General features: G+C 60.3%; 2 protein-coding genes across 4 annotated transcripts; one reads left to right on the plus strand and one right to left on the minus strand.

Annotated features, from left to right (window-relative positions):
* The first annotated feature begins 837 nt into the window (after positions 1-837).
* Positions 838-14,365, plus strand: IL4I1 (interleukin 4 induced 1). 2 transcript variants are annotated; one of them, XM_087421341.1, is made up of 9 exons: positions 838-1,269; positions 3,131-3,269; positions 8,632-8,666; positions 8,773-9,011; positions 9,676-9,788; positions 10,365-10,566; positions 12,284-12,352; positions 12,601-12,737; positions 13,166-14,365. In XM_087421341.1, the coding sequence occupies exons 2-9, from the start codon at positions 3,265-3,267 to the stop codon at positions 14,070-14,072; spliced, it is 1,707 nt and encodes a 568-aa protein (XP_087277467.1). In that variant the 5' UTR covers positions 838-1,269; positions 3,131-3,264; the 3' UTR covers positions 14,073-14,365. The 2 variants fall into 2 exon arrangements, with proteins under 2 accessions (XP_087277467.1, XP_087277468.1); XM_087421342.1 differs by lacking the exons at positions 838-1,269; positions 8,632-8,666 and having other exon boundaries at positions 3,135-3,269.
* TBC1D17 (TBC1 domain family member 17) lies at positions 14,356-26,893 on the minus strand. 2 transcript variants are annotated; one of them, XM_014795170.2, is made up of 17 exons: positions 26,679-26,888; positions 26,127-26,225; positions 25,823-25,897; positions 21,417-21,540; positions 20,395-20,602; positions 19,840-19,951; positions 19,585-19,743; positions 19,127-19,255; positions 18,932-19,035; positions 18,235-18,329; positions 17,751-17,867; positions 17,552-17,652; positions 17,374-17,473; positions 16,021-16,118; positions 15,742-15,858; positions 15,145-15,231; positions 14,356-15,064 (listed from the first exon to the last, which is right to left on the minus strand). In XM_014795170.2, exons 1-17 carry the CDS (start codon positions 26,697-26,699, stop codon positions 14,861-14,863), a joined length of 1,950 nt encoding a protein of 649 aa, XP_014650656.1. In that variant the 5' UTR covers positions 26,700-26,888; the 3' UTR covers positions 14,356-14,860. The 2 variants fall into 2 exon arrangements, with proteins under 2 accessions (XP_014650656.1, XP_087277458.1); XM_087421332.1 differs by having other exon boundaries at positions 14,356-15,231; positions 26,679-26,893.
* Positions 26,894-27,168: the final 275 nt, after the last annotated feature.

Raw genomic sequence — 27,168 nt, forward strand, 5'->3', positions numbered from 1 at the left:
CCCAGCTCCCGGAGGCGCGAATGACACCACGCACTTTATCTTGCTTCTTCTGCAGGGTGGGGAGTCTGCCCCTTCAGCCTCCCTCCGCCTATGTCATGCTAAGCTGGGCCCCGTGTTTTGGCTATCGGGTGCCCAAGGCTTGTTCCTGGAGATTTATGGTCCAGTTTCTCAGAGCCTTCCCACAGTCATGACCATGAGCCGTTATTTCCTTGGACCATCTTGGGCTTTGAAGGACAAATGTCCTGTCCAAACAGAACCATGGGAGAAGGAGGGGAATGAACTAGAGGAGGGAGACCCAGCAACCCCAGTTGCTTCTCTGAAAGCTTCACCCCCTATGACAGTGGCTGTTTTGTGGCAATCTGTGGACCTTCACCCATGACCCATATGTGACCCCTCCACCTGAAGAGATGGGGTGGCCTCGAGTCCCCCTAGAAAGTAGGGAGTAGTTTGTATTTCACCTACATTTATTCATTCCGCATCCTTTTTCGAGGACCTGCTACATACCAGATTCTGATCTGGCATTGGAATTATGAAAGTGCAATGTTTCTCTGCCGACAAGGAGGTCGCTGGCAGGAGCCACACAATCATGATAAGAAAAATGTCTTTTGAGCACACTGTTCTAATGTATATAATACACCAATTATTTTGCATATTGAAAATTAGTAAAGTTTAATTGCTTTCTTAAAGTTGTATTTTTCAAAATAAAAACAAATTGAAGTTCTAATATTTTTTTGCCCACACCCTAAGGGACCTTGGGCTCTCCACTTTGAAAATTACAGTCATGGGCTGCATAACGATGTTTTGATCAATGACAGGCCACGTATACGACAGTGGTCCCCAAAGATTAGCACCGTAGAGTCTAGGTGTGTAGTGGGCTATACTATCTAGGTTTAAATACACTCTGTGATGTTCGCACAATGACAAAATCACCCAACAACACATTTCTCAGAATACGTATCCCCATCAAGTGGCACACGACTAGAATAAATCAGGGTGATGGCCACGTGAGAGGGATGGCTGGTGCTCTGGTGCCATGGGAGAAATGGACCAAACAGGCTTCCTGGGGAAGGCCAGGAGGGGTCCCCAGGATTGCAACAGGACCATGGATGATGACTTCATTATAATTACAGTTTCCCTTTCCAGGAAGAAAACATACAGATGTGCTTCCTTGCCAGTCCAGACAAATGGCCTCTGCTTAAGTTCCTCCTCATTAACTAATATGAAGACAACAAATGTGGTGACTAGATTTGGGATCAGAGGCTTTTAAAGGTGAATGTCTCTTCACTAAGCTGTTATTGCGTTTCTTCTCCCTGTTTAGGGATAAGAGTGGCCTTTGGATTTATGGTGATGGCTTTCTTTTAATCTCAAAGAAACCCTCAAATGACTGCCTCCCTCATAGCCCAGCCCCTTCCCCAGGATGATGCCCCCACCTCAAACACCAGCTTGGTGTCCAAAGAATCAGATGTTTGAAACATGTCCAGAGCACGAGAGCAGCCTTGATCTCCTGTGGAAGGTTGAAACAAATGAGTCCCAAGCAGTGGTGTGCTGGTGAATGTTTCCAATTCGGCTCTCCAAGGTGGGGGAAAGCCTTGATTGGCAGCATATAGCCATGTCCGTGGTGTAAATGCTCCCACCATGGCTGATTCCAGGCCACCAATGTGAAGTCACCGAACATGAATTTGGGAAACTGACACACACTATGTAGATGTAATTAATTCACCTCAAGAGTGTATATATAATAATATATAGAGAGAGTATATATATAACAGTAAAGTGTAATCAAATAATTAGGAAGTGATGAGTTTTGAATATTTACTATCTTTGTTTTTAATAAAATTAATTGTAAATATGATTTTTTAATAATGTCTTACAAAGCAAAACCAGAAAAGGATCCTGGACATGAAACAGCGGGCTCTCGTGAACTGGTATGGGCCAGCTTCAGCAAACCGCTGCTCCCGGGTGTTCAGTCAACTTTGACATTGTCTGGGTGCTTTCAAAGTCTGCGCTCAGACCCTCAGGGCAGTGGCTCTCCCTGGAACATCCCCAGAACGAAATCCCTCACTTCCAGAAGCCAGGTCTGCTTCTGGGCACCAGTCAGCCCGCAACCGGGCTTAACTGTCCCTAGATGCCCCTGTGCCTGTCCCACGGCTCTGGCACACCGTGGCACTGATCACTTCAAACACTAGTGATTCTCCTAGAAACCACACACACCTCACCTCCAGACACCATCCTGGTTCAACCCCATAACCTCCAAAGATTTCCCCGAGGCAGAAACTGCACGTGGTGTGCTGCTCTGCGAGGTTCAGGCCTAGCCTGGTACCATGGAGTCCCGTGAGATCCCCTGGTTCTTAGGACACAGACCCCAAATGCACCGAACCAAAAGTGACACCGATTGACAAAGACACTCAGTATCACGCAAATGCAACGTGGGCTCTCATTTGAATCTTGATTCAAACAAACCAGCTGTTAAAAGAAATTTTTGAGACAATCAGGGAAACGGGGACGTTGACTTAATGCCATTTTTAAATGTGATAATGGTATTGTAGTTTTACTTTTTGAAAAGCAAATAAGTTCTTATCTTTTACAGCAGAGATTGGCAAACTACGGCCCCACTTCCTGTTTTTATAAATAAAGTTTTATTGGAACACAGCCACACCCATTCATTCACATGTTGTGGCTGCTTGGAGGGCAGAGTTGAGGAGGAGATGGAGGCCATGTGGCCCAAAAAGCCTCAATTTTTTCTTTTTTTAGTAGTAACATTGGTTTATAACATAAATTTCAGGTGTACATCCTTATATTTCGACTTCTGTATAGACTGCATCGTGTTCACCACCAAAAGTCTAGTTGTCAGAAGCCTCAAATATTTACAGAAAAAGTTTGCCGACCCCTGTTTTAGAGAAACATCCTGAAGTATTTACCTACAAAATAAATAATATGTCTGGGATTTGCTTTAAAATAATCCAGTAGGGGAGGGAAAAACTTAAATAAGATGGGCTATGAGGTGTTGAATGTACTTGGGTCTGTCATCCTAGTCTCTCTGTCGTGATATATGAAATGTTCCATAATAAAAAGCTTTTGAGAAGGGAGGCCTGCCCTCCACAGCCTCCCAACCGCTCTGACCCCACCCCAGGACCCTGGCACCTCTGGTTTAACAAGGACAAAGCCACCACCGCTCACCCCGGTTCCGCACACGCCCGACGATGACTTCCGTCCCGGGCTAACCGGAAAGGCCATGGGTGCTGAGAGAGCCCCCCAGAGCCAGCCATGCAGTGAGTGCCCCCCATCGGGGCCCAGGGGTTCTGGAAACTGGGGGAGGAGGGGCAGGATGGCTCTGTGGGAAGGGGACCCCTGTCAAGGGTCAGGCCAGAGATCGGGGGCCTCAGGTAAGTCTGTCCTCTGCTCTCTGCACTCCGCCCCCATCCAAGTCTGGACCCTGGACTTCTGGGCCCTGGGTAGGCCCTGCCCCCTCTGAGACTTGGTGAAAGTTTTTAATACCAACCACTCAGGGTCTTGGGACCAACTCACAGAAGAGAATATATGTAAGGTGCTAGCCGTGTCCCTCGCACATCTGCGTGACCACTGTCACTATTAGCTGCCCTGCTATGGGCCACAGAGGCCTCAGGGGCGCTGGGGCCAGGTCTCTGGCTGCTTCCAACATGACCTAAACCCCATTAGAACCATCGCTGTGGTTCTAGAAGCAAAGCAAATAGGGTAGGGTTTTCTCCCTAAAGACAATTCTTATCTGGAAGGATTGACATTGTTTTCTAGAAACTCCATCATAAAACCAGACTATCCCAAAATCAACGGAAGCAAACAGATATTTGATTTGGTGGGAAGCCCCAGGCCTTTCCCCCCATCTGCCCCCGCCCCTGATTCTCACTGCGTGTCCTCCACAAGCTTAGGAAACCTAATCCAAACCCCTCTCCCCTGACTAATTCCACCCTAATCCATACCCTAAATTTAACCCTAACACTCACCTCTCTAGTATTATCAGGAATGACTCTGGAAGGTCCAGTCATTTCTACCAAAGCAATCCCCGAATTACTCATACTCCCCGGACCCCAGAGCTTCTGCTGTGTGGCCTTCCAGCATTTCTCTTCCTGCCAGCTGTACCCAGGTCTCCATCCTGGACACCTCTGGCCGCTCTAGGGAGCTCCACGTGACGTCAGCCTAAGCCTAGCCCAGTGGTTCTCAGCCGGGGCAGTGCTGCCTCCCCTTCCCCTGGGAATGGTGGGCAACGTCTGGAGACGTTGGTGGTTGTCTCACCTTGAGGGGCAAGTGCTACCCGCATCTAGTGGGTAAAGGCCGGTGACGCTGCTCAGCAACGCACAGGACAGCCCCCCCAGATGGCCCCACATGTCAACAATGCGGAGGCCGAGAGACCCCGCCCTGGCCCCCTCCCTAGTCTACACGTCTGAGTCGGTTGCTGGTCACGAAGCCGTTCAGAACACAGGCTGCAGGATCAAACGCAGGTTCTGCCACTTCTTAGCTGGCGACTTAGCTGGGCCTCAGTTTTCTCTCCTGTAAAATGGGGACAGCGAAACCCACCTCATCAGAGTTGTTACCAGAGTAGATGAAGTAGAATGTGTGAGGCATCCGGCATGTGGTACTAAACAGTCCTCCTTGTCACTTCATCAGTAGCAAGGAGACTGGTCAGGCCCTGCCCTGGTGGGATCCCCACTCTCTGAGGCGAGGCCGGCTCCCAACTCTGGCTAGCCTCCGAGAGCCTTGCTCATCTCCCTCCTCCTCCCCTGCTGACCCCGTGGGTCTCTTGGGGGAGGCCCACACTGCACTTCTCTTCCTCGGAGTCCAGGAGACCAGCGTGAGAGAGACCAGGGGGTTGTCTCAGGGTCCCCCGCAGGGCCCCCCCGAGCCGCTCTGGGGACCAGTACTCCTTGCCCAGACACAACCTGGGAGCCGCTGGGCTCTCCCGCCTCCACCCCTCTCTGCTTCCGTGTTATTTCCGCTTCCTTTCTCTGCTGGGTCATTGCCACGAGGCCAGAGAGCAGAGGGGTCTCTGGGCAGGGGCCAGCTGGACCCCCAGCTCTACCGTCTCCCACTGTGGGCCCCGGGGCACGTGCCTCCCCTCTGCGGGCCAGGCTCCCCCTCCCTCATGAGGTGTCTGGGATTAGAGGAGCAATCACGCTCCCTGCGGCTGTGTCCCTGTAAGGTCATAATGTGGTAGCACTCTCATCTTCTGGGTCAGTGTGGGTGAGGCAGGCAGGGTCTTCGGGGCGAGGGCCTTCTTGGCTCTGAGGCCGCAGGCAAGTCCCGGGGTCCTCCCCTGGCGGCCCCCTCGCCCTCTCCGAGTCTGTTTCCTCCTCTGTGAAACGCGGCGCTGTGAGGTCCACAGAGAGCGCCAAGCTCGAGCACGGGGCCGCCTCAGAGCCGTGTCGCCAGGACAGTCCCTCTCATTGCTGTTCGTGTTGACCCGCGCCCTTTGCTCTGTCCAGCCGGCCGGGTTGGTTTCCTTCTTGCCCCCCCGCCCCGCCCTGCCCCCTGCATCATATGTTTTCTGACTGACTTGTATGCCCCCTCCCTCAAACCACATCCCTCTTTGATTTACTGTTCGGATTTTCCCACCCCGTTGCTACAGAGGTTCTGCCGCCCCCTGGCTTTCCTCCTCACCAACCGCCCAGTGCCCTCTCACTCACCCCAAGAAAAGTCCCCGGAATTGCCTCTCCACCCCCAGCCACTTCAAGGGACCTGCCACACATCTCCATGGGTGGCTAAAGCCCCCGAAGCCGTGAGACCCGTGCTGCCCTGCGTGGGGGCCGCCGGGAGCCGGGTCACCTTGTCCTCACCACCGCCCACCGCTCGGGAGAAAAGCCCTGGAGATGGGGGTGGCGAAGGCCAAAGGCAGAGAGCCAGCCCCTGGGGCCGCTTCTCTGAGGGGCCCCCCAAGGCCCCAGCCTGAGCTGGGCGCCACAGTGGTTCTCAATGCAGGGGTCGGGAGGGCCGGGGTGAGCACACAGCCTGGGCCGCCCCTGTGCCAGGGTTGGGTGGCTCCCACTGAACCCCTCTCAGCACCCCTGCAGGGGCAGCAGCCGTCTTTCCTAAGGAGCAGGTTCTAGCCGCAACTCAGCTGCTGTTCACAGGGCCTGACCCGGTTTCACTGCCAGGTCCTACCAACATGGTATCGGCCCTCATTTGGCAGCTACACACCGGAGCCATAGAGGGGAAGGCCCTGACCCGAAGTCCCTGGCTGGCAGGCAGCCTGGCCCAGAGCCCACGCCCCAACCACTGTGCCGCTGCCTGCGAGTCCCACTGCTGCACCCATTTCAGGGAGGGGGAGACTGAGGCCCAGAGCGGCCACGTGGGAGGAGAGTGGAGGCAGTGAGGGCCCTTCAGGGCATGGTGACAGCTGACACAGAGAGAGACTCAGAGGCTGGCACAGGGCACAGGGCACATGCAGCCCCGAGAGCAGAGACCCCCTCTTCCCCTGCCCCAAGAATTAAGGAGGCAGAGAGAGCAGAGGAGGGCAGACACAGGGACTCCACGATCAGGAGCTCGGGGCAGGACAGGGGGCAGCCCCCATCCTTAGCATGGTGATCTGAGCATTTATTTCTGGCCTCCCAACCGCCCCCAGAACTATCTGGGGCAACAGAAAGAAAGTAGACTGATTCGCTTCCTCCTGACCCCCCGTCCCCACTGGCCGCCCCCTTCAGCCTCAACTAGACTCCGAGCACTTGACCCTGCAGCCCAGGGAAGCAGTTTCATTTCTCCCCAGCCCAATTTCCCAAAGGGGGTGGGGCTCAGCTAGTGAAAGGACAGAGAAGGGGGACCTGGCAGACGAGTGGAGGGGACAGAGGAGAGAGGCGGTGCTGCTGTCTGCAGAGAGCCAGGTAGAGAGGAAGCCGCGGAGAGACTGGACCCGCGGAAATAGAGACAGGGAGACAAGGAGATGCGGGGAGAGAGGCAGGGAAACAAGGGGAGAGGAGAGGAACAAAGCCAGACAGACCGACAGGGAGGGAGGAGGTGAGAGAAAGACGGACCAGAAGAGAAAGAGAGACGAGGAGGCAGAGAGAGCGCTGGATAAAGACCATGAGAGAGGCAGGGAGGGGGAGAAGGGGGCAGGGATGGGGAGAGGAGGGCAGGGATGGGGGGAAGAGGGCAGGGACGGGGAGGGGAGGACAGGGATGGGGGCAGGGACGGGGAGAGGAGGGCAGGGATGGGGAGGGGAAGACAGGGACTGGGAGAGGGGGCCAGGCACAGGGAGAGGAGGGTAGGGACGGAGAGAGGAGGGCAGGGACAGGGGAGAGGAGGGCAGGGACGGGGGGAAGAGGGCAGGGACGGGGAGGGGAGGGCAGGGACGGGGAAGGGAGGACAGGGATGGGGGCATGGGTGGGGAGAGGAGGGCAGGGACGGGGAAGAGACAGGGACGGGGAGAGGGGGCCAGGGACGGGGAGAGGAGGGTAGGGACGGGGAGAGGAGGGCAGGGACAGGGGGGAGGAGGGCAGGGACGGGGAGGGAGGGCAGGGATGGGGGGCCGGGACGGGGAGAGGAGGGCAAGGACGGGGAGAGGCGGTCAGGGACGGGGAGAGGAGGGCAGGGACGGGGAGAGGAGGGTAGGGATGGGGAGAGGAGGGCAGGGATGGGGGCAGGGGGTGGGAGAGGGGGCCAGGGACAGGGAGAGGAGGGCAAGGACGGGGAGAGGGGTCAGGGACGGGGAGAGGAGGGTAGGGACGGGGAGAGGAGGGTAAGGGCGGGAGATGAGGGCAGGGCCGGGAGAGGGGGCCAGGGACGGGGAGAGGAGGGCAGGGACAGGGGGAAGAGGGCAGGGACGGGGAGAGGAGAGGGCAGGGACAGGGAGAGGAGAGGACAGGGACGGGGAGAGGAGGGCAGGGACGGGGAGAGGAGGGCAGGGATGGGGAGAGGAGGAGGGCAGGGACGGGGAGAGGAGAGGGCAGGGATGGGGAGAGGAGAGCAGGGATGGGGGCAGGGATGGGAGAAGAGGGCAGGGACGGGGAGGGAGGGCAGGGATGGGGAGAAGAGGGCAGGGACGGGAGAGGAGAGGGCAGGGACAGGAGAGGGAGAGGGCAGGGACAGGGAAAGGAGAGGGCAGGGACGGGGAGAGGAGGGCAGGGATGGGGAGAGGAGGGCAGGGACGGGGAGAGGAGGGCAGGGATGGGGAGAGGAGGGCAGGGACGGGGAGAGGAGAGGGCAGGGATGGGGAGAGGAGAGCAGGGATGGGGGGCAGGGATGGGGAGAAGAGGGCAGGGACGGGGAGGGGAGGGCAGGGATGGGGAGAAGAGGGCAGGGACGGGAGAGGAGAGGGCAGGGACAGGGAAAGGAGAGGGCAGGGACGGGGAGAGGGGGCAGGGACGGGGAGAGGAGGGCAGGGACGGGGAGAGGAGAGGGCAGGGACGGGGAGAGGAGGGCAGGGACGGGGAGAGGAGAGGGCAGGGACAGGGAGAGGAGGGCAGGGACGGGGAGGGGAGGGCAGGAACAAGGGGAGGAGGGCAGACAGAGGAGCACAGCACAGGGCACTGCATGAACAGGAGCAGGGGACACACTCGAGAGACGGGTGGCCCTAGGGGCTGAGGTGGGAGCTGGGCAGCCCGCAGGGAGCCAGGCCGGGGTGGGCCCCAGGCCCCTCTCACAGCGGCCCTTGCTTCTCCTCCAACCCAGACACTGTCTCCCGTGGAGAGCCATGGCTCCGTTAGGTAAGTGAGCAGGGGAGCGGCCACAGGGACAGGGAGGGCAGACCCCGCTTTTGTCCCCCCACATGCCCACTGACCTGCCCACCAGCCCTGTCCCCCTCCTCCACAGCCCGGCGCCTCCTCGTCCTGGTCCCCATCCTCCTCAGCCTGGCGGCCTCCCTCAACTGGAAGACTGCCCACAGCCAGTACCCCTTCGAGAAATGCATGCAGGATCCTGACTATGAGCAGCTGCTCAAAGTGGTGACTTTGGGCCTCAATCGGACCTCGAGGCCCCAGAGGGTGATCGTGGTTGGTGCCGGCGTGGCCGGGCTGGTGGCCGCCAAGGTGCTCAGTGATGCTGGACACAAGGTGAGAAGTGCTGCTTGCAGTCTACCCTGAGTCTTTCCTGCTGCAGGCTGGGAGTCCTGGGTGCAGGGACCCGGCCACATCCCTGTTGAGGGGGTGGGGTGGTGGGAGGTGGGGTGAGGGAGCTATGCTTTCCCCTGTGGTCTGGGGGTGAGGCCTGAAACCCCCTCTAACGTGAAACCCAGAGGGAGCAGTTGTCTGCACCTCTCAGCCTTTGACTTTCCCTGCCCCCCTCTCTCTCCTCCCAGAGGGAAATCCCTCGACACCTCCTCCAAGCTCCTGGGGGGAATTTGTGTTGGTGGAGATGGCAACTCCACCCAAGGGGAAGTGCCCCCTGAGGTCTAACCACTGTCTCTCTCACTGAAATCCAAGAATGAGAACGGGCGGCATACGAGAAATCTCCCCACTCCTGAACTGGGAAGTCCCTCTGCAATCTGGCTGGCAGCCTTTCTGCTGCAGTCTGGACATTGTTCTATTGTACGCGCTGGCTATGATGTTCTGCTCTCCCACCAGCCCCTGTACCTCCCCATTAAGAAAAGGGTCCTTTCTCTAGTCTAGGTCTGTGCTACTGTGGGGATGGAAGGCGGGGGTCTGGCACAGGGTGGGTGTGCATGGGGGGTCAGTGGGAGGGGCTGAAGGGCCCTGCTCGCCACCCCCCATCCCTCAGGTCACCATCCTGGAGGCAGACAACAGGATTGGGGGCCGCATCTTCACCTACCGGGACCCGAATACGGGCTGGATTGGGGAGCTGGGAGCCATGCGCATGCCCAGCTCGCACAGGTGAGGCCTGAGCTGGCAGCCAGGAGGGCACCGGGGCCACCCCCAGCCCCACCTCTGTGCCCAGACTCAGCCAGATCCCCAACTTCATCCCCCTTCGGTGCCAGCTGGAACTTCAGCTCTGACCCCAAACCTAGCCCCCCAGTCAAGTCAGGTCTAGACCCAGCCTCCCACTCCGTCCTTTCCCTCATGTCAACCTCAGGATCTCCTCGCTCCAGGCCCACCACTGTACCCCTGAAAGGCTCAGGCCACAGCATCCAGCCCCTCCAGGCCTCCAGCTCTACGTCCCCTGACACTGGTCCCTTTCCCACCCCAAGTCCCCATCCCACCCAAACCCTGTCCCCATTCCCACTTCATCCCCAGTGAAAGCCAACTCCTGCTCCAAACCCCATCCTAAACCAGTCCCCCCCTCAGCCTGCCAACCTGTCCATTCCCATCCCCAGCACTGAGGACCCCAACTCTAGCCCCACTGCCCATCCCCAGCTGCCCTACCCGCCCCCTTCCCTCCTCCGAGCCCCACTGGGGAGAGGGGCCCCCTGCCCCCCGCCCGGCCCTCACCAGCCTCCCCCGCTCCCTCAGGATCCTCCACGAGCTCTGCAGGAGCCTGGGCCTCAACCTGACCAAGTTCACGCAGTACAACGAGAACACGTGGACGGAAATGAACAACGTGAAGCTGCGGAACTACGTGGTGGAGAAGATGCCCGAGAAGCTGGGCTACAAACTGCGCCCCAGGGAGAAGGGCCACTCGCCGGAGGACATCTACCAGATGGCGCTCAGCAAGGTAGGCGCGCCCGCGAGGCCCGCAGCCGTCCCCCTTCCCTGCCCTCGGCCGGCCAGTGCTCCTCGCCGGACGTCCCGCGCCCCCTCGTCTTCTCTGGACCACAGCCCAGCCTCCTCCCTGGTCTCTCTCCTTCCTTCTGGCCTCCCCATCGCCACAAACACTGCTGGTCCCCCAGGCTCCATCAGCTTCAGGTCTCTGATCCCCTTCTCACCCATGCGCTGTCCTGGACAACCTCCTTTCTATTGCTTTGGTTTAAACCTTTGATCGGCAGGCTGATGTCTTCCAGAAAGCCATCTCCCGAGACCCAGACCTATGTCCATCTCCCCCAGCCATTTCCCAGGACCCTCCAGCTCCCACTGAGCTCAGCATCTTCCCCTAAACCCACTTATACTCCCGGGTTCCCTCATCTCACAAGGGCCCCATCACCCCCCAGTCATGAGGCTGACCCCCAGGTGCCATGCTCGCTCCCTACCTCCCCCCAGCCACATCCTCCTACCCGACTCTCTTGCACTGTTCCCACCTCTCTGTCTCCACAGCCCCGGCCCCAACTCATGCCCCATCCTCTCCTCTGGACCCTCACCCTGCCCCTTCCCTGCTCACAGCCCCCGTGGCTCCCCAGCGCCTCAGCCTCAGGTTCAAGCCCCAAGCGTTCTGGCCTCTCCCACCCTGCTACCCTCATCTTCTCTCCTCCAAGAAAGTTTTGTTACCCCCTAAAGCCTTCATGGTGGCCCCAACCCCCACGGCTCTGTACTTCTCATATCCACTATGCTTGGTGACTTCTGCACCCACACCCACACCCATGTCCTTGCCGCCTGCCCTGCCTGGAAGGCCTTTTCCCTTTCCCACCCAGGGAACCCTGCTCATCCCTCAAGAACCAGCTCCAATGTCCCCTCCTCCAGGAAGCCTTCCCTGATGCCCTCAGGGAGGAGCTAGCCTCACTCTCCTCTGGGAGCTCCTAATTGTCCACCTCCCCTCCTGGACGAGGGTGGGTGCCGAGTCCAGGCCATTTCTGTTTCCTGGCATGGCCCCCTTCAGGGAACCTAGGGAAATGTGAAATGAATGGTGAGTGAGTGAGTGAAGGGGCACACCCTTCAGGATTTCCTCCGCCAAATGGAGAAGCCAAGTGGACAAAGAAGATTCCAGGTGGGCTGGAATCAGACAGGGCAGCGAGGCTTCTGGGAGGGATGAGAGTTGAACAGAGCGGTGAAGGATGGCCACTCGTGTGCCAGACCCAGAGGAGGTGGGGGAGCCACAGGGTGGTCTGGGCACTGGCCCCCGTGCTGTAGAACCCAAGCTGCTGTAAGAGATGGTGACCTGGGGCCAGGGCGAGGGCTGGAACTCTGGCTCCGCGCGCTGGGGAGCCACGGGAGGGCTTTGGGCAGTCACGCCCTGTCAGGGCTGCGGGTGGCAGAAGGGACTCTGCTTCTGTCTGTGCCCACAGTGATCCAGGTGACAAATAATTACTGAGTGCCAGCAGGACACAGCACTGACTGAGACAGATGGCATCCCCGCCTGCACGGGGCTCACGGGGAAGACTTCCCAGAGCAGTGGAGGGCAAGGCTGAGGGCACAGCATGGGCAGAGGCCCGGGGCCTGAACGGGAGTGGCCACTGGCCGGCCGTGGGCAGGAGCAGGCGGAGAATGCAGGTCTGCACTCAGGGCGCGCCCTGCCAGGCCCCGTCCCCGCAGCTCAGCGCCATCTGCTTGCTCCCCCGCAGGCCCTCAAAGATGTCAAGACGCTGGGCTGCAAAAAAGCAATGAAAAAGTTTGAAAGGCACACGCTCCTGGTGAGGGGGGCCTCGGCGGCGCTGTCGGGGAAACGGGACAAGGAGGGCGCCGTGGGCCTCGGCCGGGAGTCAGAGGGAGGGACCCGGGAGCCCAGGCCTGCCACCGCTCCCTGCCCGACCCGAGGGACGCGCCCCTCCCGGGCTTCAGTTTCCCTCATGTGTCACAAGAGAGGTTCCCCGGGGAGGGGTCCCCACGCGAGTGGGGTGCAGCCTGCCCAGGCCCTGACCGGGCCGCGCCCGTCCCCCAGGAATACCTCCTCGGGGAGGGGAACCTGAGCCAGCCGGCCGCGCGGCTCCTGGGGGACGCGATGTCCAAGGACGGCTTCTTCTATCTCAGCTTCGCCGAGGCCCTGCGGGCCCACAGCTGCCTCAGCGACCGGCTGCGGTGAGGGGCGGGCCGCGGGGGGCGGGGGCGCGGCCTGCGGAGGCCAGAGCAGGGCCAGGGGGCGGGAGGGCCGGCCGCAGCCGCGCGCACCCCGGGCCCTCGGGAGGAGCCGGCTAGGAGGGGTCCCCGGAGGCGGCGTGGCCCAGGGACGAGGCGGGCTCCAGGGTCACGAAATCCTCTGCTCCCCGGGCCCGGGGGACGTCAGGGAGCGGCGAGGGCGGGGCGGGTGAGTGGGCGGGGCTAGCGGGGAGCGGCAGCTGCCAATCAGGGCCAGTAGCGGGTGGGCGTGGCCTGCGGGAGGGGGCGGGACTAGAGGGAACCGGCCAGGTGAAAACCGGGGCAGGGAGCAGGGAGTGCACGAGGCGGGTGGGGGGCGCTGGCGAGGCGCAGGGCCCGACAGCCCGGGTCACCTCCCGCCTCGCCCACAGGTACAGCCGCATCGTGGGCGGCTGGGACCTGCTGCCTCGCGCGCTGCTGAGCTCGCTGTCGGGGCCGGTGCTGCTGCACGCGCCGGTGGTGGCGCTGACGCAGGGGGCGCAGGACGTGCGCGTGCACATCGCGACCTCGCGCCGGGCGCGGAGCATGAAGGCCCTGGCGGCCGACCTCGTGCTGCTGACGGTGAGCGGGCCGGCGCTGCGGCGCATCAGCTTCTCGCCGCCGCTGTCTCGCAAGCGGCAGGAGGCGCTGCGCGCGCTGCACTACGTGCCGGCCACCAAGGTGTTCCTGAGCTTCCGCCGGCCCTTCTGGAACGACGAGCACATCGAGGGCGGCCACTCCAACACCGACCGCCCGTCGCGCTTGGTATTCTACCCGCCGCCGGGCGAGGGCGCGCTGCTGCTGGCCTCGTACACGTGGTCGGACGCGGCGGCGCCCTTCGCCGGCCTGAGCCTGGAGGACGCGCTGCGCCTGGCGCTCGACGACGTGGCGGCGCTGCACGGGCCGGTCGCGTACCGGCTCTGGGACGGCAGCGGCACGGTCAAGCGCTGGGCGGAGGACCCGCACAGCCAGGGCGGCTTCGTGGTGCAGCCGCCCACGCTCTGGCGAGCCGAAGAGGACGGCGAGCCGGACTACGACTGGGCGGTCCCCTACGGCCGCATCTACTTCGCCGGCGAGCACACGGCCTACCCGCACGGCTGGGTGGAGACGGCCGTCAAGTCGGCGCTGCGGGCCGCGGTGCTGATCAACAACCGGATCAACCGCGGGGGCGGGCTGGAGCACGTGGTGCCCAGCCACCGCCCGTCGAAGTGCGACTTGGAAAGGGGGGAGGCCCCCCACCATCCAGACCTACGTATTTTGAACGCACCGTACACGATCCACGAGAGGACCCAACATTAAAGTATTTTTGGAAAAAGCCGTGGTCCTGCCCCCTCCCTGGCTCGGTCGCTTCCCCCATCTGCATGGAGCAAAGCCGTCGGCCCGCGCGGTAGGAGGGGCTGCGCCTACCCTGGAACCCCAGAAGCCGTCCTGCTGCTTCCTGGCAGTGGGCTCCGTGGGGGGCAGGGAGAGGAGGAGCAGGACGCACGCTGCTTTGCACCACGGGTAAATGGTACTCACGGTGCCCAGCCGCTGTCACGACACAGATGGGGCCTGATGCGAGTAATAGAAAGCCCGACCCACAGTGGGTTAAACACGAGTTTATTTTTCTCACGTAACAAGCTGGGAAGGCAAAGCCACCGGAGTGTTCGAGCAGCTCTGCGGGCCCTTCCGGCTCGGTTACGTCCGGGATGTGTCCCCGCACAGCTACTAGGTGGCGGCCACATCCCATCCTAATGCCTCCCCAAGTCCCCACCAGTCACCCCCCAAGGACCTCCTCTTACGCCTCTGGCCGGGCCAGGGTCACGTGGTCAGACTTCGGCTCTGCAGAGCGACCGGTGGGATCATGAGCCACCACCCCTTCCACATCCAGGTCCAAGCCAACGTGCCTGCCTCCTCCACCTACACGAGGCCAACTGGACAAGAGGATCAGCTTAACTAGACGAGCTAATCAGGAGAGTGCAGGAGGCACGGCGGGGAGCCCGCCCCTCTCCGCACGCTCCCCAACCCCCCACTCTGGGGGGCGGGGATGTGGCGCCGGAGCTGCATAAAGTGCCTGTGCTGGGCGGGCCACCGCCGGCCAAGGGGGGTTAGGAGTTGGCGCCTTCCTCCTCCTCTTCCTCTGGCAGGATCTCCAGGCTGCTGTCTGGCTGCGCAGCTGTGTCCGCTGGGGGCTGCGGGGCTGGTGGGGCCCGGGTGGGCGACAGCGACAGCGGGGAGACAGGGGGCGAGGGGCTGCGGGGCTCTGCCGGCGGCGCCAGACCCAGGACCTCCTGCACGTTGTGGGGCAGCTCCTAGAAGGTTGGGGGGTGGGGAGCGAGAAATCAGAGGTTTGCTGGCTGGGGGAGGCTGTCGGGAAGGGTCGGGGACTCACCGGGCAGGCGGTCAGCTGCCGGTAGAGGGCCTCAGCCCGCGTCAGCACGTCCTCCACACTTAGCTTCATGGTCAGCTCGTTGATGTGCTGCGGGAGGGGGAGGGTCAGGCCTGCCTGTCTGCAGGCCCTCGACCACCACCGCCCAGGTGCCCACTCTGGGCCTCGCGCTGGGGATACAGCAGAGGAAGACAGACCAGGCCCGCCCTCTGGGGGCTAATGGCTGAGCTGGGGGATCCAGGAGGTCATGCTGTCTCAGGCTGCTTGCCAGACGCAGGATACAATGAAGAAGGGCACAGGGCCCCCCCAGGCCCCGCCCCGCGTTAATGTACTGGGGGAGGGGCCACGTGCTCTTGTGAGGACGCCGCTGGGAGTCAGGGATAAGGATGGGGTAGGAGAAAAACAGCCCCCGCCTCATGGATGCTTAGCTCAGCTGTTTTGAGTACTTTCAGCAATCCCATTTTGAGTACCTACATCTACAAGGTACTGTGGCACGGCGCAGTGCCAGCCCCCAGAGTTCACACCCAGCTGATGTGCCCCGTCCAGTGCAGGTCGGGATGGGCAGGGAGAGGGCGAGGACCGAGGGAGCCAGGGCCTCACCTTGAGGATCTCATTGGAGCCGAAGCCGGAGAGCATGAGGGTGTCGCGCTCCATGTCCAGGATGGCGCAGGCCACCAGCAGGTGCAGGTTGGGGCCGGGAAGCCCTGTCCACAGCACCTAGGGGGGCCAAAGGGGGGGGGGTCACGGCCCAGCTCTGCCTGAGGTCCCGCCCAGCTCTGCCCCTCCCCCACCCACCTCCCCCAACCTCCCTCCCACTGGCAGGATGGCCGGTTAACTTCTCCTTCCTCCCCGCCCTCCCCCCCAAACTGGCTGGCCCACCTCCCACAGCCGGAGGACATCGGGGAAGGGAAATTCCCTCTTGAACCAGATGAGCAGCCACCGGAAGCAGAAGCAGAGAGAGCCGGAGTCCTGGGAGTCTGCAGGGGGGCGGGGGTGGAGCTCAGCAGAGAGCAAGCTCAAAACCAGTTCCAATCCCATTCTAATCCACAGTGAGACTCAAGTCCGCCCGGCTGTGAGAACCTCCACCAGCCTGGGCGTGTAACTCCTGCCCCGCGTGGGGAGGCTTCAGAGGCAGACAGGGACGCTCACTCTCTGTCAATAGGAACCTCTCCCATCCTGTCTCCCAGACGAGGTGAGCTGGTCCCACGTCTTCCACGCTCACGTGGAAGGGATGCGGTGAGACCAGACCACTCAAGGGGAAAATGAAACCTAGTCAATACCCCGTGCCGGTGGAGGTGTAAGGGAACTGGGACTTGTGTACGCTGCTAGCAAAAAGGCAAGTTGGTAGAACTTTCCAGGAGGGACCGGCCCGGTGGCGCAGCAGTTAAGAAGTGCGCACTCTGCTTTGACGGCGCGGGGTTCGCACGTTCGGATCCCGGGCGCGCACGGACGCACCACTCATCAAGCCCTGCTGTGGTGGCGTCCCATATAAAGTGGAGGAAGATGGGCACGGATGTTAGCCCAGGGCCAGTCTTCCTCAGCAAAAAAAAAAAAAAAAGAGGAGGATTGGCATCGGATGTTAGCTCAAAGCTAATCTTCCTCACAAAAAAAAGAACTTTCCAGGAAAGCAGGGATCGGGACAAATATTACAAAAGCTTTATAAATATGTACTGCCCTGGTACAATTTCCCTTCTTGGAATTTAATCTAAAGAAATTATCCAGACTATATTCATCACCATGAAAAACTGCAAATAACCTAAACGTCCAGCGGGTCAGGATGAATGTTCTTGTACATCTTTAACATGGACAGAACACCACGTGGTCAATAGAGGTGATGGTTTAGAAAATCTTTAATGACACAGAGAGGCTGCTAACACCCAAGGGCCCCGGATGAGGTGCGTGCTTTCTATGCCTTAGCTTCCTCTTCAGTGAAGTGAGACCAGCTCTATCCCCCTCCCCCAGGGGGAGCCTCGATGTCAGTGAAGAAATGCCCGTAAATAAGTTAACTTATCATCATCTGCATGCAAAAGAATACTACCGTCAATAGCAACTTTGACTTTCTTTTCTTTATCTCAACTTCCTGCATGCTTCACACTGAACAAGTAACGAAGAAACATTTTAAAGCTGGAACACAGCCGCCCCAGCCCCAGGTGCCCAGAGAACCAGTTTCAACCCCCGGCTCAAGCTGAGCGGAGATGTGAGGCGCGGCCGGCCGCCCAGTGAGACACGTACCCAGGAAGTCGCAGAGCGGCGCGTCCAGCACCCTCAGGAGCAGCAGGAGTTGTCCGAGCTGCCGCTTCATCGTCTCCTGACTCTCCTCAAAGTTCCCGTGCTGCGGGTGGGAGGGCCCGGTGAGGAGCCGCCCCCAATCCTTTGAGGGGGCGTCCCCGACCCCGGCCCTGAACCTCACCACGAGCTCCATGAAGCCACAGAAGCACCAGAAGGCATCCACCTCGTTCTGAATGACGTAGAGGATCGGGGAGAGGAGGTCACTCATGCCCTGGACGTAGCCTGGGGGGAGACGGGGTCAGGGCCCGACCCAGGCCCTCAGCGCCCCCACCCGAGGAAGGCCTGGTCCCGGCCCCTCCCCGCCTGGCACCTCACCGCACCGAGGTCAAAGTGGTACATGCAGTAGGTAAGGAGGATGTCGTTCAGCAGGCCCAGCCCGGGGTTCTCGGGACCCTCATAGAATTTGTTGGTCCTGTCAGTGCGGCTCACGTCTCTCTCTGCAGGGACAGGTGTGAAGGTGTGGAAGCTGCAGGCGCCACCGGCACCAGCTCCCGCCCTCTCGTCGGCAAAGCCCAGGCAGGTGTGGGCTGTTCCAGAACCATCTCCAACATTCTCGCGTGAGGTGCTGTGCTTCACGCTTGCCAGCTCACCACATCCTCCCAGCAACCGACGGTCACTAAACCATCCACAGATGGGGAAACCGAGGCCCAGGGAGGAAAGATCACTTGCCAAGACCTCACAGTGAGCAGATGGCAGATCCAAACCCAAGGAGACTGGCCCCCCTCCCCTGCTCCCCCCACCTCCCCGCTGTGGATGGCCTCACCCCGCTCCGGGGGCGGCAGGGGGCTCCCCCGGCCCACCTACCGATGAGGCTGCGGTATCCGTGCAGCAGGGAGTTCCTCCGCTCCTGCTCGGGGCTCACGGATTTCCACTGCAGCTTCATGCGGAAATACTCATCCCTGAGAGGGGGCGAGAGGCCAGATGTGAGGACGCCCTGCAGCGCGGCCCCCAGACCCCACCCAGCCCGCCCCGCCTCATTCCTCAGGGCCCAGCCCCCGTCACTGCCTCGGAGGCTCCCCCCCCCACCCCCGCTTCCCCTGGTCATTCTTGCCACCGCCCCATGCTTCCCCTTTCTGACATCTCTCACGACCCAGAACACCTGCGGGCTTTTGTTCCAAATCTGTCACCCCCAGGGACAGAGAGCACAGGCGGCAGCCACCAGGACACACAGCAGGGGCACAATACACACCAGGAGTGAGGGGAGGTGGGCCCAGGGGGTGAGGAAGCCCGCTGCAAAGTGGTCACTGAAACAGCGTGGCGCCAGGATGAAAATGGCACTGGAAACGGAGACAGGCCCAGCCCATCTGCCTCCATCTCCCCTGGGCGCGGGTTGGCGTCCAGCACGCAGCAGGACCTCAGGCGATGTCTGGGGAGCAAGCCGCCCGTGCAGCTGTGAGGTGCCGGGGCCATGCTGGCCACTGGGATACACTGTGGACCAAACCCTCCACTGACTCGGGAGGCCAGAGGCCTGGCAGGGCCGGGGCCAGAGCTTCTCACTCACGTTTTCTTGCGCACGTGGGCCTTGTGCTCCTCGGCGGAGCTCTCCCAGCTGAGGTACCCCAGGAGGAACTTCCAGGCCTCGCGCCGCAGGCCAGGGCTCAGACCCTGTGGGCAGAGCGGGGCGGGCAGCTCAGAGGGGCCTCCCCTGGCTGCCCGCTGGCCCTGCCCAGTCCTCCCCACCCGCCCGGCACCTCACCCCCGAGAAGATCCGGGCCTTCAGCTCGGGGACCCGCTGCAGGCGGCCCTCGGGGCCCACGTGGCGGGCCCACTCCTCCTCTGTGACCGGAGGCGCCCGCTCCACCGCCGGCCGCGGCCCCAGTTCCACCTGTGGGGCACAGGCAAGTGAGCCCCGGGGCTCGGCCGGCCTGCTGGGCTCCCGGGGGCCGCACCGCACTCCCCAGCCCCCTCCAAGTCACTCAGAGCCCCTCTCAGCTCGACAGACAGTTACCGCTCAGGGCGGGAAGCATCTCCTTCCCCCAAAGTAACAGACACCAGGCGCACAGGCTATAACCACTTTGCACAGTCACTCACGCAACCTGAAGAGGGTGGTGCCATTATTATCCCCATTTTCCGGAGGAAACTGAGGCCCAGGGAAATGCAGTCACGTGCCCAAGGTGACAGCCAGAAAATAGCGGGGTCCACTCTGATACTCACACAGGAAATGACCTCGAACCCCGGCTCGGGCTCATCATCGGGGGGCGGGGGCAGGTCGGGGGAGGCCCCCTCGGGGTGCGGCTGCAGAGCTCCCCGAAAGAAGTTGGTCACGCGGGAGAAGCTGCCAAAGGTGGTGGAGTAGGGGTCCTGGAGGAAGCGCTGGGGACAGGGCCGGCCGGTCACGGCTCTGCCCCTTCGCGCCCGGCCCACTGCGGCCCTCCCGCCCACAGCTGTGGCCAGCCCTGCCCGACTCACAGACACGACGTTGGAGCTGTCCTGGTCAAAGAGCTGGAGGTGGTGGAAGGAGCTGGACAGGGCCGAGGAGTCGTGCGGGAACACCAGGTAGAGCCGGGAGTCCTGTGGGGAGCTGGGCAGCCGGCGACGGGTGACACACGGGCAGGGGCCCGCCTGCGATCCCGCCCCCTTCCCGTCGCAGCCTCCCCACTGTCCTCGGGAGCCCCTCATCTCGGGCCTGAGACCACAGCTGGACCCCAGGGCGGGCACACCACCCAGGGCTGGCCAACGAGGACCTCCCACCTCCCTGCCAGGGTGACGAGAGGCAGCCCTGGGATGCTGCTGGAATCTTCTATCCACCGGGCTCTGAAGCCAGGGCTGCGGGGGGGGCCCCCCGAGAATGCTACCAACTCAGGAAAAAGTGTGATTCTTTCTAACTTTCCTTTGACTTCGCGGTTACACGCGCCAGTCGATCCCCCTCTTCTGCCTTGCAGTGAGTCTGAGTCGTGCCTGTTTCACAGCCCGGGCGCCAGGCTGCAGCTGCAGGGGGCCGGGCCGGGCTGGCAGCAGGCTCACCTGGCCAACAGCAGGTAGCGGCTGAGGACGCGCAGCAGGGCGTGGGTGCCCCCGCGGTGGAAGTGCAGGGCGGGCAGGGAGCCTCCGGCCTGCGTCACCAGGACCAGGTAGGCCCAGCTGAGGCCCGGCTTGGACCGGCGGATGGACTTGAGCTCCCCCAGACTCACTGAGAAGGCCCAGGACCCCCGGGGGGAGCTGGGCTCTGCACCTGGGGGGAGGGCACAGTGTCGGGAGCAGGTGGGAGAGCCCGAGGCGGCACGGTCGTCTCCTGAGAGCCCACTGTGTGCCAGCCCCAGGCCCCTCTGTTTCCTCGGAAACACACCTGAATCAAACGGGCAGGGAGCCTGGCAGACACGTGCCTGGTCCAGAACCACCTGGCTCCCTGGGGCCCTCGGGATGAAGACCGTATTCCTCAGCCGGGCACCGCCAGCCCCTCAGAGCCATCCCCTGCCTCCTGCCCGCCTCCCCTCCAACCCTCCCTTCACTGCAGACCCCACACTCGAGCCACAACCAAAGGCTGCGGTTTCCTACACCTGCCCCGTGCCCCCAGCCTCTGGCCTGGCCTGGGCTGTTCTCTCGGCCGGGACAGAAAACTCCAGTGTCCCTCAGAGCCAGGCTCTGGTGTCACCTCTTCCTGGAGGCTTCCCCACCCCCTAAGGGGTTGGACACCTCCTCTGGTGCCCCCAGCACCCTGCATGACTCCAGAATGGCTCCAATCACCCTGACACCCTGCATCTGTTGCCCCCATGGCCTGGAAAACTCCAGAAGCAGGACTCATGTGGGGGCCCTACAGCCAATCAGGGAGCCTGGCGCTATGGGCAAGGCTGCAAACCCCGGGGACCTGGCCATGCTGGTCCCAGGCCAGGGACATCCTGCAGCCCGTCCACTCTCCGGCGACAGGAAGGCCAGTGTCAGGTGGCCATCTTGACTGTGGGCAGCAAAGCCCGTGGAGCCGTGACCACTGAGGCTAAGACGTGTCGTGTCTCCCTCCACTCGCCCCCAGGGCCACCGGCCCCACCTACCTCTTGTGGGCTCTGAGTGGCGGGGCCGTGGCCGCACGGTGCTGATGACGGCCCAGTCGGGTTCATAGCCAGGGTCAAAGGTCGGTTCCTCCTCGGAGGTGCAGGAGTCACTCCCACTGGTGTCCTTGGGGGAAGAAAGGAAAAGAGTGAGGGCCCGTGGATTCAGAGTTTTCAGATTTGAGCAACGAGGCCACCCTGGAAGGCAGCCCCCATGAACAAAAAGGGAAACTGAGGCACAAAGGGCATAGCACTTGCTTCGGGTCACCTCGCACAGGCAAGGACTGGGACTGTGCCAGGACTCAGAGCTAAGTCTCGTGGTGGCTCTAACGAGAGCCCCCCGCAGGGGGAGCAGGTGGTTAATCAGGGGCGGGGGCTCTGCAGTCAGACTGCCTGGGGCCCCAGTGCTTAAAGGAAGCAGTTGGTAGTCACTAGGGCAGCTCGATGCAAACCACGATCAGACACCACTTCACACCCCCTGGGATGGCAGAATAAAAAGGGCAGGCACCTGCGAGGACTGGGACCTCTCACACTGCTGGAGGGAACGTAAAATAGTGCAGCCTCTGTGGAAAAGTTGGGCGTTTCCTCAGAGGGTTGTACACAAAATTACCACACGACCCAGCAGTTCCACTCCCGGGTATCTACCCAAGAAAAACGAATACAAATGTCCACACACAAATTCACACACAAATGGTCACAGCAGCATTACTGATAATAGGCGAGAAGCGGAAACAACCCAACTGTCCACCCAACCGATGAATAAACAGCATGTGGTCTAGCCACACAATGGAGTATTATTCAGCAATGAAAAAGAATGAAGGACTGAAAGATGCTAGAACACAGGTGAACCTTGAAACCATTGTACTAAGTAAAAGAAGCCAGTCACACAGAATCACGTATTGTAGGATTCCATTTATACAAAACGTCCAGAAGAGGCAAATCTATAGAGACAGACAGTGGGTTACTGGTTGCCAGGAGCCAGAGGAGGGGTAATGGGGGGCGACTGCTACGCATACAGCGTTTCTTTCGGGATGATGAAATGTTCTGGAATTAGATGGTGCTGATGGTTGCAAAATCCTGTGAATACTGAAAACCACTGAACTATTGAGGGAAATTTTAAATGTTACCATAAAATTGAGTTTTATGGTAAGTGAATTCCATCTCAACAACAAAAAAAAGTCGCTGCCCCAGAGGTGGTTGTGAAAATCACGTAAGTGACCACCATGGGGCTGGTGGTGGCTGCTCTGACCTGAGCTCAGGGGTCTGCTGGGCAGATTCAGGGGAACCGTGCAGGGGAGGGCCGTGCTGAGGGTCAGAGTGCAGAAAAAGCCACGGGCCACACAGGAGGACACGGAGGGGACAAAGTGTGTGAGCACTGTGGCGACTGTGAGTCCACTCCCAGGCCAGTGTGCCCTCCTGTATGGCAAAGGCTAGAAAGCTAAAAACTACATTTCCCAGGCTCCCTTGCAGCTAGAGTTCCACACACAAGACAGAATCTACCAATCAGATGCACTCAGATCTGGAAAGTGGAAATCAGATAAGGGCAACTTCCTGCCGCTCTGGCCAGGTTTAGCTAACAAGCAAGGAGACTCATCTCTCTTTCTCTCTCACACACAGAGAAGCCACTGGGTTTGCGGTGGGGCCAGCTCAGCCTTCCAGTGCCCAGTCACCAGCTTGAGGGGGCCGAGTAGCAGCTTTGATGGCAGTGTTCTTGAACTCAACAGCTCCAATGACAGTCCCCTCCCCCACCGCCCGCCTTTCGGCAATGGTGGCAGCTCCCCTGGCAGGTCAGTCCTGCAGCGTCGGCCCTGTCCCTCCAGCCTTTGTCAGAATTCTCTGAGCCTCCGCTTCTTTGTACTGAATCCCTTACTGCTTAAAGTAACTGCCAAGTTTGTGACTCCTGCAATGAAACCCTGCAGGCTTAGAGCCATGAAGCCAGAAGGACCCAGAGGGGGGCGTCTACCCAACAGCCATTTGTGCTGCTGCTTCCAAGCTGAGAGCCCCTACCACAGCAGCAGACATCTCCCGGTATTCGCTTTCCCAGCCTTCCCTGCAGTTCTGAGCAGCCTGGGGACCCAACTCCAGCCAGTGGGGGCTGACAGGACATCTGTGGGGTGTCTGAGGAAGGGAAATTCCTGATAAAAGGCAGCCACAGGAGGGAACATCCTGTTCAGGCTAGCCTTTGGGTGCTGTCAAGGGAGAACATGGTGTTTGGAGCTGTGGCAGCCAACTAGGGCCATGAAGGGAGGGCCAAGGAGTGGCAAGAACACCTGTCCACAAGGCTGCTGAACCAGCCCTGGCAAAGCCACCTCTGCCCTTCGTGTCTTGTGACATGAAGAATTCAATGATTTAGCTGATGTTTACACAATTTAATGACAGTTAACAGTGATGTTTATCAAATATTTGCAGCTTTCCTCCTCTCCAGCACACAGCAAGATCACAGCTCGGTGAACCCTACTGGGTGGTGGAGCCGTGCAACTAGTTCTGGCTAAGGAGCTGGGATGTATCTATCACTTCCAGGAAGGACTCTTTAATCATTAGGGCAAGACTTCTAGAACTCTTTCCCTCTGCCACAAAGAATGTCGACTTTTAAGATGGTGGCTGCTCCAGCAACATGCTTCCTTGAGTAATCGTAATGAGCGGAGCTCTTTGGCCAACCTGCAACACACTTGTAGAGTGAGCAAAAACAGCCAAAAAGGCTGGCGCTCCAGCAGCCCTTCTGGGCCACGAGGGAGACTGGAGGATGGATGCCACATGCTGAGGAAAGCAGAGCAAAGATGGAAGGACACCGGGTTCTTGATGACATGTGAACTCGTACTTCTGACTTCTGGGCTTTTTAATAGGAGAGAAATGACCTTCTATTTGTATAGGCCGCTCTTACTCCTACTTCTATTACACACAGCAGATGTAACTCCTAACTGAGGTAGAGAGTTTCTGGGAAATCTCTTGTCTTCCTGATCAGAAGGACAGATGTGAATGGTACCCTGCTTGCCCCCTTCTTCTGCCTTTTTTAAAAGGCAGATGCAATGGCTGGAGATGAAGCAATCATTTAAAGGCTACGGGGACAAGAAAAGCAGGGTCCCAGTGACCCAGGCCCTGAGGTCACCAACCAAGGCCAGGAGTCCCATACCTCTCAGAATCTTGTGAGATAAGAGAAGCAAACTTGTTTTCCTAACCTGTCATTGGTCTGGTTTTGTGATCCCTGGAGCTGAATGTATCCTGAGTGCATAGGTGCCCTTTCTGCTGAAGCCCATCTCAGTGCGTTTCTGTTATTCGAACACAAGAGTGCCAAAGAGCATGGCAGTATTCTCCAGAAAGCCACTCAGACTGCCTGCGAAGTCGGTGAAAAATGCAGAACCCTGGTCGCTTCTTCCCCAGCTCCCTCGGGGCGGGGGTGGGGGTGGGGGGCCTCTGGAATCTCCCTCTGTGCCCCCCCAGGTCATTTGAAACCCCACAGCCCCAGCTGAGGCTCCATGTTCTCTCACACCGGCCATCCTCCCCAACCTGCCGGCCTCCAATCTCCCTCCATTCGGTCCGTTGTTCCATCTCCCACGTGGCCCACCAGAGGGGGCACTCCACACCCACACCCTTCTCCTCATGTTTCCCAGTGCCCCCACGACAGGGTCCAAGCTTCTCAGCCCGGCAATTCAGGCCCAAACACCTTTCCAGCAAACCCCTTTACAGAGAATCCCCTTCCCCCTGTGCCCTGCGACACACTTCCTCGTGCCCCCTTCTAATCTCTAGAGTCCCAGCCCAAATGTGTGCTCCCCCGCGAAGAGGCGCGGCTCTGGAAGCAGAGTGTCTGGGTTCAAACCCAAGTTCCAACACCTCCTAGCTTTTTTGACCTCGGAAAAAGGGCTTTCTCCCGTTGTGCCACAGTTTCTCAAAAAGAGAATGGGAGTGAGGGCTTAGGCAGGGTCTGAGTTGGACTCATCTCTGGGTCCAGTTCAGGAAGCCTCAGGAGACATCTGGTAATGAGAAGGGGAGAGGAAGGCTGCTGGCAAAGTGGGTGAGCAGCCTCGGTCAGGTCCTGTTCCCTCTCCAGACCCGATGGCAGGACTGCCCCTTCAAGTTCTTATGGGCTGACAGCCTGTGGAACCTGAATCCACAGGCTGAGTTGTCTTCTTGCAACCTGGCAGGGCTCTCCCAAGAAGCAAAGGGGGCGAGGGGGCAGCTGTCCCCGTGGCCACGAATCTCATGGTGTCTGCTTGCTTTCTACGAATGGGTGTCTTCACCCCATTTCACACAGAGAAGGAAACCAACTGAAGAGCAGAAAGAACCTAGATCCCAACCAGGGTCACACGCGCCCCAATGGTAGGTCTGGGATTGTACCCAGGTCCTTCCAATGCTTTCCTCTGCCTGGACCTAGAAAAAAGCAAGTGGAGAGGGAGGAAGGGAGAGAAGCCCACCTTCTTGGAGAAGAAGATTTGGGTGGAATCTCCAGCCTCCTCTACAGGGGCCCAGTGCAGGAGAACGTCGTTGTCCTGAGGTAAGGAGGAACGGGTTAGAAGAGCTCCGCTCCAAACTCCCCAAACCGTATTTCCAAACTCCTTCCTCCTCCTGGACCCTCAGGCTTCCGACGCCCCGCCTCTCCCTCTAGTCCCCACCCCCAGCCTCCCTGAGGTCCCATCGCCGACCCCCAGACCATACTCCTACAGAGGCCGCCTCCATCCCGCTCTGGGCGTGCCCGAGCCCTGCTCCCTCCCGGCCCACCTTCTCCACGACACGGATGACGCCGGCGATGAGCGAGTCCGGGTCCTGGTGCTTCTTGGCACTGGTGTGCAGGTACACGCCTCCCTTCTCAAACACCACCTGGGGGCGGGCGCCAGTGAGGGGCGGGGCCCAGGAGGCAGCCAATGGGAGCGGGCCGGGGGAGGAGCTCTCCCCAGGGGGGCGGGGCCCAGGCGACCCTCACCGAGGGGATGGGGCTGGACGGGGTGAAGCCGACACTAGCCTGGCAGCGGGGACTAGGGGATGGAGAGGAGGGTGGTGAGGGGAGAAGGAGCGACGGGGAGAAGTGGGCAGTGCATTCCCAAGGGGGCTGGGCCCAGGAGAGCATCTCAGCAGCCCAGAGGGCGGGGCTAAAAGATGCGGGTCTCCCTAGGGCAGTGGAGGGGAGGGTGACAGCGCGTTTATAAGGGAATGGTATGTTTGCTAAGGAGCTGTCGGGCTCCCAGAGCCCCGGCACGGCCTGAGGGAGAAGCAGACCACCGGAGCGGGGCGCTTCGCATAGACAGAAGAAAAGAATGCGTCCTCAGTGCTTACCCTGTAACCTGCTCCCTCCATAGCTGCGGCCCAGGCCCCACTGCCCCGGCGCCCTCCTTTTCCGGGTCAACGTGCGGTCACATCCGGGTAGAAGGCTCCCCTCAAGCCCGGACAGTGGTAGCGCCCATGTCTGTCCTGGAACAGGAGAGGGTGTAACCATCTTTCAGAATCGGGTGGTCGAACTTGAACCACGAGGGTTTAAGTCACGTGGCACAGACGCTCAAGGTGGAGCTGGCCCGCAAGAGTGCGCAGGCGCAGTGCTATCGCCCTCACGAAGTAAACAAGCCGAATCCAAGAGCTCCACCCCCTCGCTCAAGCTCCCTCCGAAATGCCTACTCTTTCTCCATATTGTATACTGGCATCGAAGCCAAAGAGATGCCATTTTGCTCCAGGGCAGGGCTAAGGCCGGTCCTCTGCGGACATGTTAATGCGGGGCAGTCCCATCTCTCTGCGGGGCGCGACGGATGGGGGCGGGGGGGAGTCCTGGAAA

The sequence above is a fragment of the Ceratotherium simum genome, chromosome 33 (assembly GCF_057802395.1).
Source record: "Ceratotherium simum simum isolate JZ-2026a chromosome 33, ASM5780239v1, whole genome shotgun sequence".
Taxonomy (NCBI): Eukaryota; Metazoa; Chordata; class Mammalia; order Perissodactyla; family Rhinocerotidae; genus Ceratotherium; species Ceratotherium simum.

Excerpts from the sequence above, each read along its gene's own strand:
- TBC1D17 (XM_087421332.1), bottom strand. The coding sequence starts at position 26,699 with ATGGAGGGAGCAGGTTACAGG. Across the intron at positions 19,952-20,394 it reads CGCTACCTGCTGTTGGCCAG|CTCCCCACAGGACTCCCGGC; the intron begins GTGAGCCTGCTG and ends CCGGCTGCCCAG. Across the intron at positions 17,868-18,234 it reads CGGATACCGCAGCCTCATCG|AGAGAGACGTGAGCCGCACT; the intron begins GTAGGTGGGCCG and ends CTGTCCCTGCAG.
- IL4I1 (XM_087421341.1), top strand. Across the intron at positions 8,667-8,772 it reads GAGAGCCATGGCTCCGTTAG|CCCGGCGCCTCCTCGTCCTG; the intron begins GTAAGTGAGCAG and ends CCTCCTCCACAG. Across the intron at positions 10,567-12,283 it reads ACCAGATGGCGCTCAGCAAG|GCCCTCAAAGATGTCAAGAC; the intron begins GTAGGCGCGCCC and ends GCTCCCCCGCAG.